We start from the raw sequence: 20,517 nt of genomic DNA, 5'->3' as shown, positions 1-20,517 counted from the left end.
AAAAAGCACTAAAAATAAAATTAAATTGAAGAAGTCATCTGCCTTGTTGAATCACTGGAATGATTGGTTAACAACATTATCGTCTCAACTTCTAAAGTAACCAGCTTTCTCTAAGTCACGAAGTTAATAACGTCAACAGAAAAGTGCCTTCACAGAAAAACGTTAGAAATTAAAATTTGATCATGTTCCGATCGGTATATAATATGACTGAACTTGATAAACAACAAAAATTGGATTAAAAATAAAAGAGCTTCTCCGCCCTCTAAGGCAATCAAATCAATTTTTGCTGTGATCAATTTTTTATTTTCAGTAACTATATTGTCTTTCTGGCGTGTGTCGGTGTTGTGTTATATTTGTTGTTATTTATAGACCGCATAGTAAAGCAAATGTTTATATGTGTGAGTTAACATGTAAGATATTTCAAAATTCTAAATGAGCTTTTAACTTTCAATATCAAGAAAAAGAAAGAAACGAAAGAAGGGAAATTTCTTTCTGATGCTTTGAGCCCCCTTGAATAACAAAAAAGATACAAAATTTATCAAATTTCGTGTCAAAATGTATGTCTAAAGATAGAAATGTAATAGCATAATAGCACAACTTGACAAAAGAAGCTCGGTTACTTTACTTAAACAATTTTTAAAATCACAATCCCTGAAATTATTTCTTAAAATGTTCATTAACATCTATTTATCCAAATGACAAAAGGTGCAAAATTTGTTGCAAACTGATTATTTTTCCTGCAAAAAAAGGGATTCATGGACAGCACTTATTACGATTCTGAAGAAAGGAAATCGGGGATGATTTTTAGACCAGATATAATTACAAATCGTCATATATTTTTGAAATTTTTTAATGAAATGTGTAGCCGTGTTTTGTACTTTATAGTGTTTTAATTGTGTACTGGCTTACTATAGTAAAAAGCGAGAATAAAATTATTTTTAAACAACTTTCAGGCTAAGTTATGTGTTTGCGTTTCCGTTTTATTTACTTTTTTTCATACAAAAATCAATTGTATTTCGCAAGAGTCTAATGAATTTTTGCCCTGTTTTTTTAAATTAATTTATGTATTTTATTTGTATATATTTTGTGTGTTGATTAGTGACCGTTAATCGATAATTATTCAGAAATCGTGAGATGCGGTCTGGTGTGATGTAGGTTTCAAAAAAACATTTTCTTTATCATGCTACGTTTCGATCTTTATTGAGATCATCTTCAGTGTTGAAAGTGCCCACACAAGAGTTGAGAGTGCACGACACGCAAGAATGGCACAATTACACAGAAGACAAACACTTTGAGCCCTGAAGATGATCTCAATAAACATCGAAACGTTGGCACGATAAAGAAAATGTTTTTCTGAAATCTACAGCACCCAGACCGCATCTCACGATTTCTGAATAATTTATATATTTTTATTATTATTATTTTTTTGAAAAACTCTACTACTTGCATTTCAACCAATTTCTATTAGAATGTTGTGAAACAACCTAAAGAAATCTCAACTGACTTTTTATGAAAAATTCCTACCACAGTGCAAAAACCAATTATTTTCGAACATAGGCCTGTCAGTTAAGTTACTACCCCAACTACCCAATTTTCTTTCCGAACAACTGGTTATTTGTTTGTTTTTTCAATGTTAAATTAATTATATTTCAACGACGTTTTAGAAAGTCAATCGGATTCAAATTTAACGCTGGAAACGAAAAACTCCGTTCAGCAAGTAATTTAGTGATAATGCAATTTCATTCGGTTTGGGCTTTCAGTCCAATATGTCTTTTAGTTTTTTTCCATCTTCAACATTACTGCGGAAATCAATTCTGCTCCAATCGGGGCGACGGGATCGGGACGATTAGCATACAATAGCCTTACCCAGGGTCTTCACCAGGCCCTCTGCTAACGACCCGGGATTAAGCGATTCCCGTCCGCCGTTCAAAACTAATACGTGACAGGGCAAGTTGTTATTAGTGGGCGAGCTTTAATTTACATCCTCGCTTCATCTCGGCTAGGTTATTACCGGTAATAACGCTTAGGGTTGTGTTTTTTTTAATATGTTTTTATATTCGACAAGCAACAAAGTTAGGGTCTGTAATCATAGCCATTATATTCTAGATAGACACACACATGGATTTTTGCCAACAAAACTCAACTTTTGATTGGACACAATTTTCCATTGTTCGCCATACAAATTAGACCAATACTATAGTATAAGTCAACAGACTCACCGAAGATGCGAAAAAATAGAGTCAAAGATGACTTGAAACGATTAAATGACGAACTGGATTCCCAACAGATTGCATCTGTAAAGAAGAGGAAATTGAAAAAATGTATATTCTATAAAGTATTAAAAGTATTAAAATTTATTACTAAATACAATAAAAGACAAAACCCGGACACGGGAATTATTTTGTTGCTTACTTCAAACTATATGTATTTTTATCTTTATGTTAATTACAACATACTTATTTTAATGTAAACCAAATTAAAAGATCACAAATTTAATGACTATTTACATGTTAAGAGCAAGGGGCGTCGGAGGCCGCAACGGTTTAGGCGTTGACACGGGGCTCATCACTGTATGGTAAAGGTCCCGGGTTCGAATCCAGCGGCCCTGCATTCGAACTCGACATACTTACAAATGGGATTTTTCTTTCAAAAACACCGGCACCCTGAAGGTTGATATAACCAATGCTGTTGCGAACCCTCGTAAAAAATAAATTGTTAGTTATTTGTTCAACATTAAACGATTTTCCAGTTTTTATTGAAATTTCTTTCAAACTAATTTAATATGANTATATAATAGACAATATTATATAACGATAAAAAAAAAAATAAAAAAAACAGTTTGTAATAAAAAACAAAATACGAGTGACGGACTTTTGGTCCTTGAGTATCAGTATAGTGTAGTAACAACGTAAGTAATAATTTTAAAAAAAATTGTTTAGCCTTTTTCTTTATAGGCTTTATTTTATATTTTACTGATTCTTCCACATAGTTGTCCCAACGCCCAAACAAATTAAAATTAGAAAGTTGATAAACTTCATATTAAAATGTGATAATATAAACTCATATTAAAACTTCTGGGCAGTGTAATTAAATAATGCTTTGCTAGAGAGAAACCTTAGTATCGCTTAAGTTATTTATTGACGTCCAATTGATTTTTTTTATTGCCAGCTCGGACCTATTGTGGTTGATCCAACTTACCTTAATGCAATTGTGGTCTGTCGCCCACTATCCCTTGCCGGTGCGATGCAAAAAAGGCTATTTCCGTTTGCCAACATGAGTGGACAGTTATTTTTCCAAGAGAATAATTGACACATTTATTTTTTGCATTCGGCCAATTTATATGCCAAGAAATGACATGGCTTTGCTGTAAAACGTATCATTAGAACGTGTGTGGCCTGATTAACAATCAAACCGATCTTTTTGGTTCATTTCACACCACTCTCTGCTTATAAGATGACTCAAAAGGTCACAGACTGTCAATTGACAAACTTTGGAAAGTTTGTAATTATGTAGCTGTGTATAAAAAATTTAAAAAATGAAAAAAAAAATAATACAAAAAGGTAGAAACAAAGATGTAGACTTTAGAAGACACAAGCAAGCATAAAAATTATAAATTGTATTAAATATATTACATATATATATATATATATATATATATATATATAAATAAAGTTAAATATAACTTAAATAAATAAAGTTAGGTCTCCTGGACCTTCTACTACCGTAGAAAATTAATGTTCATAGTTATTTCAATAGACTATAAATCTTTACAAAATTATGTAAATGGTGTAATAATGTACAAATGTTAATAGTTTAATAGTTATTTCTTTTTGTCAATGGGTGAACAATACGAAATGAAAGTTATAATCCATAGAAAAAATAAATATAAATACATTAAGACAAAGACACAATTCTGTGCGAAAGAACAATGATAAATTGTATAAAAATTATAAGTAGAATTAAAATATAACAGAAAGTTAATTACCTATTTCGTCAACTATGAATTGGATAGAGAAGGGACGGACAAAATGACTGACAAATTGATGAGACAAAAAAAACTGAAAAACGGGGTAAAGAGGGTAAGTGAGATTTGGAGGAGGAAAGAGAGTGAGAAAGAGAGAGAGAAAGTGCGAGTGAAAAAGGTGGAAAAGTGCTAGCGAAAGGGAGAGACAAACTGACAGACAAGACAGTGGGTGCGAATCAGGTAAATAGGTCGATGAATGGGGTATGAGATAGAGAGAGAGAATGTCACAAAGAGAGAGTAAAAGATAGAACGAGAGAGAGAGAGAGAGAGAGAGAGAGAGAGAGAGAGAGAGAGACAGAGAGAGAATGCTTTTGTGCTCATAAAAATAACCAGAATTTGTTATAAAAAATGTATACAAAATATTTACAATTATTCATTAATTCAATATACCATTAGTAATCAGAATAATTAATTTCAAATGTTGTGATATTTTCCCGACTTTTTTTCGATAACATTTGTCCGTAGGTTGTGTCCACTTCTCATTTATATTTCATACTGTGTATTATCAATTTTTTATCGCAAGTTTAATTTAGTGTGAGGTTGTTATTAGCTGGACCAAAGCGTGCGTTTTCATCTCGTCAATCGTATGTGACAATAATTCAATCAACCTATACTAAGATTTATTTCATCCACTACTGTATCACACGACTGATACTTTTGCAAAAAGTTTTTTTAAAAAGTCATTATTCTTATTTCATTTAATTATTATTTATTTAGAAATCGTGAGATGCGGTCTGGTGTGATGTAGGTTTCAGAAAAACATTTTCTTTACCGTGCCAACGTTTCGATCTTTATTGAGATCATCTTCAGNACGATAAAGAAAATGTTTTTCTGAAACCTACATCACACCAGACCGCATCTCACGATTTCTAAATAAATATCGATTAACGGTCACTAATCACCACACTTAATTATTATTTTTATACAACGTCTTGGTTGAGATGAAAAAGTTAGTGTCAGCGGGATTCGAACCCACGACTTTCGGCCCAATACGCCAGATGCTCTAACCACTTGATCTATCGTGACTTCGATCCACTCGGACACCAACTCCTCATCTCAAGCTATGTCATGTAACCAACCGAAGGTCGTTGGTTCGAATCCCACTCGTGAAATTGACTTTTTTATCTTAACCAAGACATTAGATAAAAAATAATAATTAATTGAAATAATTAATATGGTCAATTATAAACCGCTAATTAGCAATGGATTTGTAGTAATAAAACATTTTTACAAATTGTAGTTGCATTTCTTTCTTTCTTCATTATTTTTATTTTCACGTGTGGCCACTTTCACGTGCTAATCGGTTCTACTGTAAGAGTAGTACCTAACTGTCCGACCTGGATATTACCCCACTGTTCACGATGTTGCATAACACCGAGTTCTTCCATCTACTGCTAGATCGCGGCACGCGGTTTGCACGCATGTTGCACGCGTGATAACTATATCTGAAACAACACTAAGCCCCTTGTTAACTTTCCCCGTCAAAGCGTCTGAAATCCGTTCGACACGAGCCCGTAACCTTTCGATTTGACAAAACCCCTTCAACGCGCGGATGTCCTGCAATTGCCCAATTTCAAAATCCCGGGTGATTTTTTGGTTCAGTGGGACTCCGGATCCCGTTCCGGCCGGTGCTCCCGGAATAGTGGGAGCCGACCGGGAAGGTGGGCGCGTTTTCTCCACTTTCCCCGACGTCTCCGGCGTCCTCGGCAAGCCCATACCTACTCCGGCTAGCGTCGAAGAAACCTCAAGACCCGGTGAGTCTATCATTCAACTAACACGACGGACTTTGGATTCAGTTTTCTGATGATTCGTCTTTATAAATAACATCGACGATGATGCATTAATCCGGTACAAACTCATAGTGGTGTTAGATTCCATCAATACTACCTTTTCCATATCCACTTCCTTGACTCAATCAATTTAGCCTCCTTAGTTTGTTAAATTTAACACAATAAAGTAGAAAATATACCTCATTTATTAGTAGCAGACTATTTCTTCACATAATAACCTCGTAGATACTAGAACAACAAACACTACCTCACGTTACTTTTCCTCATTCTCGACCTTATAGCTAATATCTTAATAAAAATCTATTTTCTTACTTCAACCTTCATAAACAACTATCATTATCTATTTATTAGTTCTGTTAGTTTATACATTTATCAACAAAAAAGTCAGAATGCTCAAATCGCCAGTTCCAATCAATTCCCTATTCACCTTGTATGAACCGGGCTTAAACGGTATAATTGAATAATGCTACTAGGAATGTTCAAGTTTGTTTTCTTATGTAAAAATTTGTTTAAAAGCATTTTTTCGTGGCTTCATTAGTTCAGGCAAAAAGATAAAATAATAATAATAATAAATAAATTAAAAATAAATTAAAAAACAACAACGAAAGACTGACTATCTGCTAACCGTTCAGCCATGTTGGGCCCAGATTTGACGGATTTTTCCTGTGGCCAGGGCTGAGAGACAATTCAGTAATTTGTATCTAAATTTACATCTCAATTTACATACAATTTTAGCTCCTGTTTTGTGGGCCCGTTATTCAAAAATTATGAGAGATCCCGTCATATTGGTAAAAAATCTCATTATTATGCCAATATTAACAAATTCCCACACAGGTTTGAATTTTTACCGGCGTACCGGCGCTAAAATTAGTTTCGATTTGTGGCTGATTTGCGTCCACCTACTGAATTGGAATTAAATAGTCTATGTGAATAATTGCCGGTTTTTATACAGTTTATCATTTAACAAAAAAATACAATAGTTATTCAGATATGGTGAGATGAGGTCGGGTGTGATGTAGGTTTCAGAAAAACATTTTCTTTATCGTGCCAACGTTTCGATCTTTTATTGAGATCATCTTCAGGGCTCAAAGTGTTTGTCTTCTGTGTAATTGTGCCATCCTTGCGTGTCGTGTTCAGAGTGCCCCACACACACACACGCAAGGATGGCACAATTACACAGAAGACAAACACTTTGAGCCCTGATGATGATCTCAATAAAAGATCGAAACGTTGGCACGATAAAAAAAATGTTTTTCTGAAACCTACATCACACCCGACCACATCTCACGATATCTGAATAACTATCGATTAACGGTCACTAATCTCTACACAAAAAAAAAAAAATACAATCTTTGATTTCGCGAATTTGGAAAAAGTTTAAATAAAATCAATGATCTAACTTCCCAAGCCGCCCCTTTATAGTCCTGATAAACAGCATCTCTTTCATTATACTTAGTTATGTATAAATTACACATCTATCAAGAGTGATAATCAAGGCAAATTTCTTCTTAAAAATTAATAGAAAATAAATAGAAATTAATTTTAATTCATTAGTGGTCCCATCCTTCGTTTACTTATACTGTGATCTATCCTGGTGTCCTGATACCATCATCACCTCCTATGCGTACGATATCGCAATTTTGTCCTCTAACTCGAACCTACGTCGAACATCCAATAGCTTGTAGGTATCGAAAACTGGTTCAAAAAGTGGAGGACAAGACTGAATGAAAAAAAAATGTTTTGACCTCTTCCGAAGATCCTCTGAAAAGACTTTTTGTATCCAGCAGGTCGATAATCTAGTTCATCGAAAAAAAAATGTTCTCAGTGTACGTTCCTATTGGAAACAAATGTCTTGTCTACCACTATTCATCAACGTAAAAGAGATACCGACTTCCATTCAAGTCAGATATTTAAGACCATGCGTAGACAGCAAACGTTCGTGGAATTCTCTACACAAGACTTACGAGCCAACAACTCAACAGAAATCTCGGACAACGACAAAAACCTCTAGGATCGATATCTCACTTGACCCTCAAAACTAAACTAAACTTACACAGGACTTTACTTGGACCACTTAAGACATATGAAGTGGAACTTTGGGGTTCTACCATGCCTTCCAACATCCAGCGGATCCAATCCTTCCAAGCAAAATCCTCAGACAAATACCAATTAAAACCTAATTCTTTCCTTTAACTCGAATTTTATACAAGCTTAATACATCCAGGAACACCTTGATCTTATCGAAGGGTAGTGCAAAAGTGAAGGACAAGGCTGAATGAAAAAAAATGTACTCAGTGTACGTTCACAATGAAAAACCAGTCTTGACCTCCACTGTACATCAAACACAAAACGATACCTTCTTCCATTCAGGTCAAATACTTGAGACAGGAGATAGACATCAGATTGACGTGGAATTCCCACAGAAGGCTTAATAGAAAACCAGCTTAACATAAGACTTGGACCACTACGAAGACTTCTACGAACGACATTTATATTGACCGTCAACACTAAATTAACCTAACTTCAAGACTTTAGTGCGTCCACTTTGGACATATGGAGTGAAACTGTAGTTTTCTGCCAAAGTATCCAACATCCAGGCATCCAATCCTTCCAACGAAAAGTTGAAAAGTCCTCAGACAAATCGGCGAAGCTCTTTACTACGTCACTAACCTCACTCCACAACTATCTCAATGTTTTTTTTTATCAAGGTACTCATTCGTCCCCGATTTCAAAATTTGGTCACCAATCTCTCGATTCATCCTAACCATACTGCTCAAGCCTTCTCTGACGACCTTGCCACGTTGCTTTAATGGTCATGGCCTCGAGACCTCCTTGCTCCCAAACGCTGAGAGCCAGCATTGGCTAGTTTCTTATGGCATGTGTCTTCCGGGTGCAGCGCTCATTAGTGTTAGTGCTGCGATCGTGTTAAAATAAAATTTGTAATACGTACGAAATGTATCAGGTACCAATAAAATAATTTTAAAAAATCACATATTTGTCCCAAAATATGGATAAATAAACCATCAAATGACACAGTTTTGAATTTTTTTATCATTTAAAGTTTGGTTATCAATGATTTCTGTACTTTAAGCTTTAGCATTAAACTTTACGTAAGAAAATCATATTGATACATTTAGTGTAGAGAAGACTTTTTTGTGCGAAATCCTGTAATTCCCAAAACACTTTATCCCCCTAAATCCCCCAACTTTACTCGTTTATTGGCATCGTACACCAAGATTATAAATCTAATCTTTGTATTTATGCTATTATTATAGCCTCATGTTGATTTGAATTTATCTAACTGAAATTCGCCTGTAATTTGATTATTGTGTATTTCCAAAAGTACAAATGTCTGATTAATATTTGGTGTTTAATGACCGTTAGTCAATGATTATTCGGAGACCGTGAAATGCGGCCTGGTGTGACGTAGGTTTAGAAAAACATTTTATTTATCGTGCCAACGTTTCGATCTTTATTGAGATCATCATCAGAGCTCAAAATGTAAGTTTTCTGCATAATTGTGCCATTCTTATGTGTCGTGCTGAGAGTGCCTTCACACACCCGGTTCGTGGCAGTAACTTTTTCATCTTAACCAAGACCTTAGATAAAATTTATAATTAATTAAAATATATTTCAAAAATACCTTCACTTTCCATGAAAAATGATTAGTAAATGTATTTTTCTGTGGAAAAAGGTCCTTTTTTAGAACTAGAATTATAAAAATCGTAGGTTATCGAAGTCATTTTTGCCTTCTACGCCATTTACAGTGTACTATCACCCAAATTTTTGTGAGCATCTCATAGCGAACCACCCTGAATAATAAATATAACAGTATTGTTTTGGATATTCACTACATTTTGTCTAAACTACTTTTTTTATTCATGGTATAATTCGGGTATCACGAGGGGTTAACTTTTTTTTTTTCAAAGAATTTTTGAACGTATTAAAACGTTAATTGATCGGGTTAAATTACAATATTTATGCAATAACACAATACTTTCAATGTATAAATTTATATATCTATTTTAGTCAATTCTTTTAATTCTTTTTAGGTTATTTTTGTGTTCATATCATTAAACAGTAATAAAATATAGCTTTTGGTCTTAGCGAAAGGAAAAAGACAGGTCGCCCAACACGTCTGCAGGAGGAACGCCGGGTTTTTCTTCCTCTCCATGAAGCATCGGTCTTCTCCACCGTTGGGAAAATAACGCTCACTTCCAGACAAGGCGGAAATAGGAGAGAAAAAACTGAGTGGAAAAGTAGAAAACGGACGACGATTACGCCATTCATTACAGTAATCGTGGTCATAATTATTGACGTCCCTTGAAATTTACGCTTTTACTACTGGCAGTAAACAAGTTTTACGAGATCCGGTACTTAATGAAATTCCTTTTTTTAAAACTCGGGGTGGATTAAATTAAATTCCAATTGGATAAAACTTTAATGAACATGCAGACTTTTTTTGCATGGGACGATGTCTATACATTTGCTCACATTGGGCACTGTTGTCCGAGATTAATCAAAATTTTCATTTATTAGCTCAAATTGAAATATACATAACAAATATATGTTCAAGGAAATATGTTTTTTAATTTTTTTCATTTCAACCATCATGATATTTTTTGAGCGGAAAAAGTGTAATTTAATAAAGCAAAAAAAATCGTACGTAGCATGACATTGTTGCTATATATGATGTAAATAATGAAAAACCTTTCATTGAACATTAACTTTAAAAAATATTAATTAAGGTTTTGGGTGAGATAAAAAAGTGAGTGTCACAAGCGGGATTCGAACCCACGACCTTAGGCTAAATACGCCGCTGCTCTACCACTTAACCTATCGTTACTTCGATCCACTTGAGGTGGGAAGTTAGTGCCCGAGTGGATCGAAGTCAAGGTAAATAGACACGTGGTCAGAAATGAGAAAAATTTTTAATTAGTTTCAAGTAAATAATGACAATACATTTCGAAATGAAAAGTAAAAATTTAAGGCATTTTTCTCTCTCATTAACAAGTTTTTCGTCTATGTGTGTGCGCTTAATTCCTTTATTGTTCTAGGGCTTTTCTCACAGTTTTATTGATTGAATCATTTTTTTTCGTTGAACAAATTATTGAAAATGTACAATTTTTTAAATTTAATTTTTAAAAAGCAATGTTAATTATATCGAAAAGTTGTTGTAATACCAATAGTACATAATTTTTTAACATTTATTAGGTTTCGTGGTCCGCATGACTGATTATATTCTTTTCAATTAATTAAGGTTTTGGTTGAGATAAAAAAAGTCAGTGTCATAAGCGAGTTTCGAACCCACGACTTTCGGCTAAATACGCCGCTGCCCTACCACTTGAGTCAGTGTCCGAGTGGATCGAAGTCACGATAGCTCAAGTGGTAGACCAGCAGCGTAGTTAGCCGAAGGTCGTGGGTTCGAATCCCGCTTGTGACACTCACTTTTTTATCTCAAACAAAACCTTAATTAATTGAAAAGAATTTATTTGGTCAAGCGGACCAGGAAACCTAATAGAATTTAAGAAATATTTTATTTCAAAATGGCTCTGAGGTATAATAAATATATAATATATATTATATATTAACACTATTAATCGACAAGTAAAATTAATAGGCATATTATGTTGTTGATTTTAATTACACGCTTCCCAAGCTTATAGAGCTGTTGTTTAATAAATATTATCGAAGTACCAAAGGACATAAGTGCTCAAAGAAAGCAGCATTTTAAATGGTTGGATAATTTAATGTCGCTTTCTTGCATTGAATGCAAATTACTAATGTGGGTATCGAGTTAATTCCTAAACAATCACATAATTATTGTAGCAATTCTATTTTAGAAAATTTGACAGGATTTTAAGCGAAATTTTCTTCGTTGTATTTAAGGTGAATTGGACAATTTGAATGGAACTTTGGTCAGGCTTGTCAAAATACCCGTGAACGTGGGAGACGCGAAGGCGGGTGAAAGCTTTTTTCTTTCAAATTCTATCTCGCAACTGCAATAAAACGAATATAAAAATCTTATGAAATGGTATGGGGAAAAATATTTAAATGAGTTTTTTTTTTCAAGCTGAATCTGCCATGGCCCTGCTGATTGCGTTATTCTTCTTATTCCAAAGTACAAAAGCCCAGCAGATTTCTGGAAACAGCATCAGCGATTTTGTTGGGTGAATATCATTAAATTGAAAACCTTCAGATCAGTTTGTAATATTTAGAAATATTTTTCAGGCAGTTGACTAATCTTTTCAATCAGAACGGTGGTCTGGGGAGCGTGCTTCAACAAGGCCCGGACGGCGGTTTCGGACTGTACCCAGCCACTCAGAAACCTTTCCCGCAAAGATATCCTTATCCGAATGATCGTCCTTACCCGGTGGCACCTCCTTACGCACCTTATCCCCGGCCACCGCCTGGACCACAGGGCCAGAGTTTATTCTCCGCTCTAGCCTCCATAGCGAGGTACGACGACCTGCGGTGCGTTCCACGTCTGCTCTGCGAGGTGACTTCGGGATCGAAACCCGGCCAGATCGGCAGCCAGCAATCCACAGCACCGCTCACCACCAAGGACTCTCTGCTAGCGTAAGTGAAACTAAATCGAATATGAATAAATATTCAAATGGATCTCATTGCGAGATGCCGATTAGTTATTCACCTCGTGTAACCGAACGACTGCTCCGCACCGATGTGGGCAGAGAAATCGCGAGAATGACGTGATTTGGCCCGGTATTCGAGACGTGGGCACAATCGAAAAAAAGAGAATTATCAGCAAATTGGTATTATCAAATACTTTCACCAAGATCCATGATCAACAGCCTTAATTAGACTCTAATCATTTTAAGAACTGATTAACTTCCCAATAAGGTAAATAGACACGTGGTCAGAAATGAGAAATTTTTTTAATTAGTTTCAAGTAAATAATGACAATTTCGAAATGAAAAGTAAAAATTTAAGGCATTTTTCTCTCTCATTGACAAAACGTTAATGAGAGACCAGTTTTTCGTCCATGTGTGTGCGCTTTATTCCTTTATTGTTCTAGGGCTTTTTTCCACAGTTTTAGTGATTGAATCTTTTTTTTTCGTTGAACAAATTTTTGCAAAATGTACAATTTTTTATATTTAATTTTTAAAAACCAATGTTAATTATATCGAAAGGTTGTTGTAATACCAATATTACATATTTTTTAACATTTATTTGGTTTCTTGGTCCGCATGACCGAATAAATTATTTTCAATTAAGTAAGGTTTTGGTTCAGATAAAAAAGTCAGTGTCATAAGCGAGTTTCGAACCCACGACCTTCGGCTAAATACGCCGCTGCTCTACCACTTGAGCTATCGTCAGTGTCCGAGTGGATCGAAGTCACGATAGCTCAAGTGGTACAGCAGCGGAGTATTTACCCGAAGGTCGTGGGTTCGAATCCCGCTTGTGACACTGACTTTTTTATGTCAATCAAAACCTTAATTAATTGAAAAGAAATTATATTCGATGTTAAAACAGGCGGTGGAAAGATGGAAAAAATACGTGTACCGAGCAAATCGCCTTTAAAGACCAGAAGAAATATACAGACCAATAACCAAAGAAAGGGCAACTTTAAGTATCATAATGCTTTTTATTAATATTTAAACCTGAAGTCACTTCTTGGGTGATAAAACTGTCTGATTTAGGTATAAAAATGACTAAAACACGATTAAAGATAGAACGCATGAAAGTACGAAAAGACAACTTGAAAAAAGGAATTTCTTTGTACTTTGAATGTTAAGGTAAAAAGTAATGAAAAAATAGAGAAACAATTTACCAAAACCTTAATTAATTGAAAAGAATTTTTTAATTTGAATTGAGCCAAATAATTCATTAAACATAATAAATAGATTCTGTCATCGTATTTTGAACCAAAAAACAATTTTGACACTATTTGTAGCGGTAAAAACTTTCTAAAATAATTACAACATACCTAGCAAACAAGCAAGCATAACAAAGTCAATCACGCTGTGAATAATTAACATTAGTTAAAACCCATTATATTTATTGGTCTGGTTGATTAAATTACTTCTTTCAATTTATTTTTTACATTTTTATTTTATTTTGGTTGAAATGAAAAAGTTAGCGTCACGAGCGGGGTTCGAACTCACAACCTTCGGCTAAATCGCCGCTGCTCTTCCACTTGAGCTATCGTGACTTCGATCCACTCGGAAACCAACTCCCCATCTCATCGTACATCCTTTCGAATTTTCCCTCCTTTTGCCATTCATTCATTTATTGTGACAATACGTGCGCTTTATTCAAATTTTGATCTAAATGAAATATATGTGCAATGGATTTAGCAAAATCACACTTTTAAAAAATACCATATACTATTTTACTATTTTATGCACAAAATTATTTAGAACACTTACACACACTTACTATTAAACAACTCTTACGGTACTTTCGTTGAAATAATTATTCAACCTGGTGAAACTTATGGATGTTAAGAAAAAAAAACTGTCCATTTTAAAATCAATAAAATTACTTTTGTAAATATTTAAACATGACTAAAAATACAAACAGTAAAATTTATCCTACAATAAATATTTCCAGGTAAAATGGAACATTTACTTTTCATTGTTGATTTATGGAAAATGTTTTAATCATTTTAATTATTAATTTTCTTAATTTTTGCAGTTTAATTATGCAGAAAAAGGCTACTTCGCTTGTTACAGACAGTCTGTAGGCATCACATCAAATTTAAAAAAGATAATCGGCCACTGTATCGAGTTTCTGGGTCCCCTGTTTTTTCACGACAGGTTTTTTTTCGTTTGCATTTATGTTTTATATGTTTTGTTTGAGTGCGTGTATTTATTAGAGTGAGTGGTGAGAGGCTGATGGTGAAATATCCATCGCCCCTCCAGCAGTCTGAGTGTTTAGGGTCGATGGCCGAATATTTATAGAAGTATCCCACCAACCCTAATTTAGATTAGATTATTGATATTGTTTCTAAGTCGACGGAGGAATATCGAGTATTCCACGGACTAATCAGAATGAGTACAATCTATAAATGCATTTATTTGTGTGATTGTCTTATCAAATATAGTTAGTATTAGGCTAGATTTGCACTAGTTTGCATGCCTTGGGAGGGTGAAATGAGCCTAGCCCCTTTGATTGGGAAGCGACGATCTCCTGGGCATTTGGCTTATGGGAGATATTAGCGACCAAGCCCCAAGCCCCATAATGGGTGAACTCCCCTGAGTTATAGACCGAAGAGTAGGTACATCGGAGAGTGACAACACTTCGCGGTGAAAGTCCGAATAATGTAGTTCAAATCTCCCACCAAATTCCAAATTTTTTGTTTGCTTGACTTTCTAAACATCAATTTATGACGAGCTTCGTTAGTTTTTTAAATTTTTAAATTGTTATATTTTGTTGTGCAGTCTCCGAGTATGATGAATTTAATTTAGTCAAAACCTATTATTTTTGTCTTTTAGTCTTTGTTGGCTTGGTCAGTCAGACGCGTTTAGGCTTTCCACTATCAAAGCGAATAGGCAAACCAAAATGATCAGTAATAATTACATTACATTAAAATAATAATTAATAAAATTTCCACCGAACCGATGCTACTAAAAACATATATAGCAACCCCTTGTTTGTTCTATTTTTAATTAGAAAAACAGCTTGAACAAATGTTTATTGTTTTCCATCGTGGGAAATCAACCCATGTTTCAATCAAACGAAAAAAAGTGTTAAAATTCAATAAAGTCTGTCTTTCAATAAGTATATTCAGAGAAGACAAAATAGACTATTTTTTCATATTATAATAACAGGCATTTCGTGCCTACGACGATTCTAAATCATTATAAATCCATCAGGGATAATTGGTAGGAGAAACACGTATTGAAAGGACATATACACGTGGGAATACGGTGAACTGGTTACATGCAGCGTCGTTATAATTGTTTTAAACATTAATGCCTTAAACATTAACCTTTTTTATAAACAAAACGTCTTATTTTTATTTTTATTAGGAAAAAGAAGTTCATTTTGTTTAACTAACTATAAGCTAGTCAAAAGTAATGGATTTTCCATCTTTCTTCTGTTTTAAGACTTGTCCTGTGTATAAAAATTATTCAGTGTATATATAGTTTTTCTTTTAAGAGTGGTTTTCCCATGTTAGAATTTTCGAGGATTTTCAAGCTACAGCTTACACTTCTTAGGCTCCGTTGCACCAGTCACGGTTCAAGCCGGGTTCACTGGAACGTCGTTCACAATTTGAACGCAGTTCAGCGAAGGGAGCGTTGCACCATGTGCAGGGGACCGCCGTTCAGCTGATCGCTGTTCAACCAGTCGTTGGTACAACTGATTATAGCCTTTTTGTACGGTTATAGCTATACGTCGTAGTTTTTCATTGTTCGCATTGTTTGCTGTACCGCTTTCCCTACTCTTTTTGTGTTGATTTCATTGTTTTTTTTACTGTTTTTTATTTTTTCAATCTATATTCTTTATTTGTTTAACCACTTTAATTTTGTTGCTTTTATTTTGTATTTTATTTTTAGCTATTTCATTGTTTATTGAACCATTAGGTAGTAAGGTTATAGTTTTTATAGTCTTTAATTAGTTTTAGTTTAAGTAGTTTTTATTGTATTATATTCAGTTTAAGTAGTGTTTAGAGTCTTTCAAGTAGTTTTAGATTATAGTTTTTTATCTATATCCATTGTTTGTTTCGTTGTTTGTGTTATTTCATTTATTATTTCAAAATATGTCGGACAAAAACGGGCGGCGAATTTCACAAAAACTGAGGAGAATATTTTATTAGGCCTAGTTCGGAAATATGTCCTCATTGTGGAAAACAAAAAGACAGACGCCGTAAGTGCCAAACAAAAGGCAGACTGTTGGCAACAGATTACGGCGGAATATAACTCTCATGGGGTTACTGCGAGAAGCAGTGCCGTTTTGAAAGGAAAGTACGAAAATGTTAAGAAAAGAGGAAAAAAAACACTTTCCGAAAAAAGTGCCCGTATTAAAAAAACTGGAGGTGGGCCACCACTTCCAGCTGACGACAGTCAGGACAATGTATTAATGGATATACTGGGTACCAGTTAACTGGTTTCCAAAGCCAGTACGATGATGATAAGATATTTTCTGTAACACGAAGTTCACTGCATTCTTTGTCATTCTGAATCTATTGAAGAATTCATCGTTATCCCATTCGTGAAAATGTTCCTGTCTGGTTCTAAAAACCCTTTCTTTGTTTATATGTAGAGCTACTAACTCAAGGAAATCTTCATCATCTGTTAATTCCTCTAAATAACTAGGTAAAAATGCGTCCATTTCGATCTATCTCAATATACGGTTAAACAACGCGCAGGTTATATTATCAAATGAACGTTGTTCAGCTCTGAACCCTGTTTAACCCGAGCTCAACGACCGTTCAGAATTGATCGACGTTCATCACTTTATCTCGGATCAATAGAGATTGAAAAACGCCGATATTTGTGTTGAACTCCGTTCAGTACTGAACCAAGATTAAACGAAGTTGGTGCAACGGGCCCTTAGTATTGTAGGACTTTATACAGAGATTTAACAAGATTGAACGTTTAAAATAAATTGACGCTACAGACAAAGTAGGAATGTAGCACTATGGGGACGTGGGTGCTAATGTACTAGAAGATCACTGGGCAAATAAGAACTTCAACCCGTTTTAAAAGATTTATAATGATCACAACATCCCATAGTAATCACCTTTGTCCATTAATGCATAATTTGTCTCATCTGAAACTTTGGGAATAATTAATTTTTTTGGGAATAACGCGACAGTCGACACAGTAACTGCCTAACGATTGCCTCTTCAAGCACATTTGCGATTATATATTTGCGATTATACATATGTATGTACATAGTTGTAAATATAAAAATAAAAGTCACATCCATGTTTTAGCCAAACTTGCCAAACACGGTTGCAAAAATATCCGTTTAGCAACAAAACGCGTAGACCGAGAGCGGACGTCGATTAACCCAGATTGAATGCCTACCTAGATGGAACGTCTCGGGGCATTGGTCGCTTTCCGTTGAAGCTGGAAACGCGACTCATCCTTTTCACCACTTATGATTCACCTCTTCCCAGACCGAGAGGGACGATCGGTGCGTTCACCCGCCCTGTCTTCACGCTCATTTCGCTCTTTCACACGTGTAATGAATCACGATCAGTATCAACAGTCATATTGGGCCGAGCATAATAATACCATCAGATAAATCATCGTGTGAGCCGGTCGTATCCTTCATAATAGACTGCCAGTATTTAAATTAAATATTTGGATCGTAGATGGAATTATAAGTTGAGCTTCCTCATAGTGGCAAATCGCCTATTTGCCATGCAAGTGAATCTGAGTTCGAATTCTGTCATAGCCCATGGCTTTTTTAATTAAGAATAGTATGACGCAGTTGGACGGGTTGTTGTACATTCTGCATCCTGGGAACTTTACATACTTAAAATTAGGAAATTTTTGGAGTTAGGACTGATGAGCCTGATGACGTTTTCAAAATTTAGATCAAATAAAGAAGCTTATTATGAATTGATGTTTTGAAAGCCGAGCAAATCACAGTTTGGATATTTGGTGGCAGACCGCAGTAGCCAAGTGGTTCGCGTGGCTTCGATTCCTTCCGTTGCCCCTGGAATTTCCATCCTCCTATTTCCGAAACAACATTCATTAATCAACGTATATAATAAAGGGTGGAGTTTAGTGACCGTCAATGATTATTTGGAGATTGTGAGGTACGACACCCAATAATGACACATCTACTCAGAAAACAAACACTTCGGGCCATGAAGATGATCTCAATAAAGATAGAAACGTTGGCACGATAAAGAAAATGTTTTTCTAAAACCTACGTCACACCAGACCGCATCTCAGGATATCCGAATAATCATCGACTAACGGTCACTAATCACCACGCGTTTGTTATTCTTGTTTGTCGTGTTGAGAGGGCACTTAAGAATGACACATCTACTTAGAAAACAAACACTTTGGGCCCTGAAGATGATCTCAATAAAGATCGAAACGTTGGCACGATAAAGAAAATGTTTTTCTAAAACCTACGTCACACCAGACCGCATCTCAGGATATCCGAATAATCATCGACTAACGGTCACTAATCACCACGCGTTTCGATCTTTATTGAGATCATCTTCAGCGTTCAAAGTGTTAGTTTTCCTTGTAGATGTGTTATACTTGTTTGTCGTGTTGAGAGGGCACTCAAGAATGACTCATCTACTCAGAAAACAAACACTTCGGGCCATGAAGATGATCTCAATAAAGATCGAAACGTTGGCACGATAAAGAAAATATTTTTGTAAAACCTCTAAACAATCGTATATAATAAATCTGGCTAATATGAACAAATTATTGTGTTAGTTTCTAATTTGTTGTGTTTTAATTAGATTGCTGACCGTTGTGGATTTTATCGACAATTCACCGTTGCTGGTGTTCGGACGGGCGGCTTTGTTGGGCTACTCATCCCGAGGGAATTCTCGTGCTTGTCTGACGGCGTACCCGACCTGTCCTCGAGATCCTGATGCTCTAGTCGATTACCTCAATAACCACCACGGCGGATTTTTCCGCTACTTCAGCTGGAACAACGGGGAAACAAACAACCTGAACCATCGTCCACCTAATTACGGCCAGTACCAATATCCGTACAGGCCACCGTACTATCAGAGATACGCGGGCAAGTACACAGCCGCCAAGGACCATTTCCAGGAAAGGATCTTGGTGAGACCTCCGCCGTTTAACTCCTACGATCAGAGAGAACATGACAAACTCGTCTTTCCGACAAGGGGTGTAAAGCAGCTTCATTTCCCACAGCAGTCGGATTCATACACAGCTAGTTACAAGCCAGTAAGGACCAATGGGTACCTCAATCCCAACTACGGCTCTGTGACGCCAGTTCCTTTTTTTCCTGATAGAACTGGAACTGGGAAACTTCTCCTGGATAACCAAGGCGTTCACTACGCACCGCCTCAGAATCTCATCAACTTCAGAGATCAAAGATCAGTCAAATTTCCTGGATTCATGAACTTTCCAAAAACCTAGGAGGAGACTGCTAAAATCATAGGCTGTAGATATTTTCTAAAACTTTACGTGATAAACTATGTAAATTAGTGAACAATTAAATGAACTAACCGTGCATTGAGAATTCATAGAAAAAAAGTATTAAATGGAAACATGAAAAAAAAAATTAACCGACAGAACATAAACAATGAAAGGTAATACTAGAAATATACTAAAATCCTGTATATATAGTCAATTGAAAATAAATAAACAGAAGAGTGCAAGATCAAAATTGTTTAAATAAACATATACAAGTGTAAATATGTAACAAATAACAATTTAGTATTTTATAGGTAATGGAAGCCTAATGAGTCTAATTGTAGAAAATGTATATATTACCCGGCGAGTTTTAAAAGGTTTTAATTAAAACAAGTTCAATTTTAATCGTTCAGTGTATCGAATTTACACCTGTCCTTCGCTTATTAGATTTTAATAACGTTCATGTTAAAAGCAGGAAGTACCGCATACACGCAGTCACAGCAATGACCGATATTGATTCATGTTTAGTTTTTAATTATGTCTCAAATTAGCATGACTGACTTCATTAGGTACGTATCAAATGCCAACCGAATGTACAAAACCCCCTCGTAATTATTTTGTTTTAAACGTTCTAATGAACTTATAATGT

At 35.1% G+C, this 20,517-nt stretch overlaps 1 protein-coding gene across 2 annotated transcripts; it reads left to right on the top strand.

Annotated features, from left to right (window-relative positions):
* The first annotated feature begins 5,543 nt into the window (after positions 1-5,543).
* LOC106661003 lies at positions 5,544-20,252 on the top strand. Of its 2 annotated transcripts, XM_024229245.1 has the most exons (5): positions 5,544-5,778; positions 11,704-11,778; positions 11,888-11,984; positions 12,046-12,393; positions 19,220-20,252. In XM_024229245.1, exons 1-5 carry the CDS (start codon positions 5,577-5,579, stop codon positions 19,869-19,871), a joined length of 1,374 nt encoding a protein of 457 aa, XP_024085013.1. In that variant the 5' UTR covers positions 5,544-5,576; the 3' UTR covers positions 19,872-20,252. The 2 variants fall into 2 exon arrangements, with proteins under 2 accessions (XP_024085013.1, XP_014239586.1); XM_014384100.2 differs by lacking the exon at positions 11,704-11,778.
* The last annotated feature ends 265 nt before the right edge of the window (positions 20,253-20,517 follow it).

The sequence above is a fragment of the Cimex lectularius genome, unplaced genomic scaffold, assembly GCF_000648675.2.
Source record: "Cimex lectularius strain Harlan isolate CLEC.00 unplaced genomic scaffold, Clec_2.1 scaffold121, whole genome shotgun sequence".
Classification (NCBI taxonomy): domain Eukaryota; kingdom Metazoa; phylum Arthropoda; class Insecta; order Hemiptera; family Cimicidae; genus Cimex; species Cimex lectularius.
The sequence above is the reverse complement of the archived record's forward strand: the minus strand, read 5'-3'. Positions and strand labels throughout refer to the sequence as shown.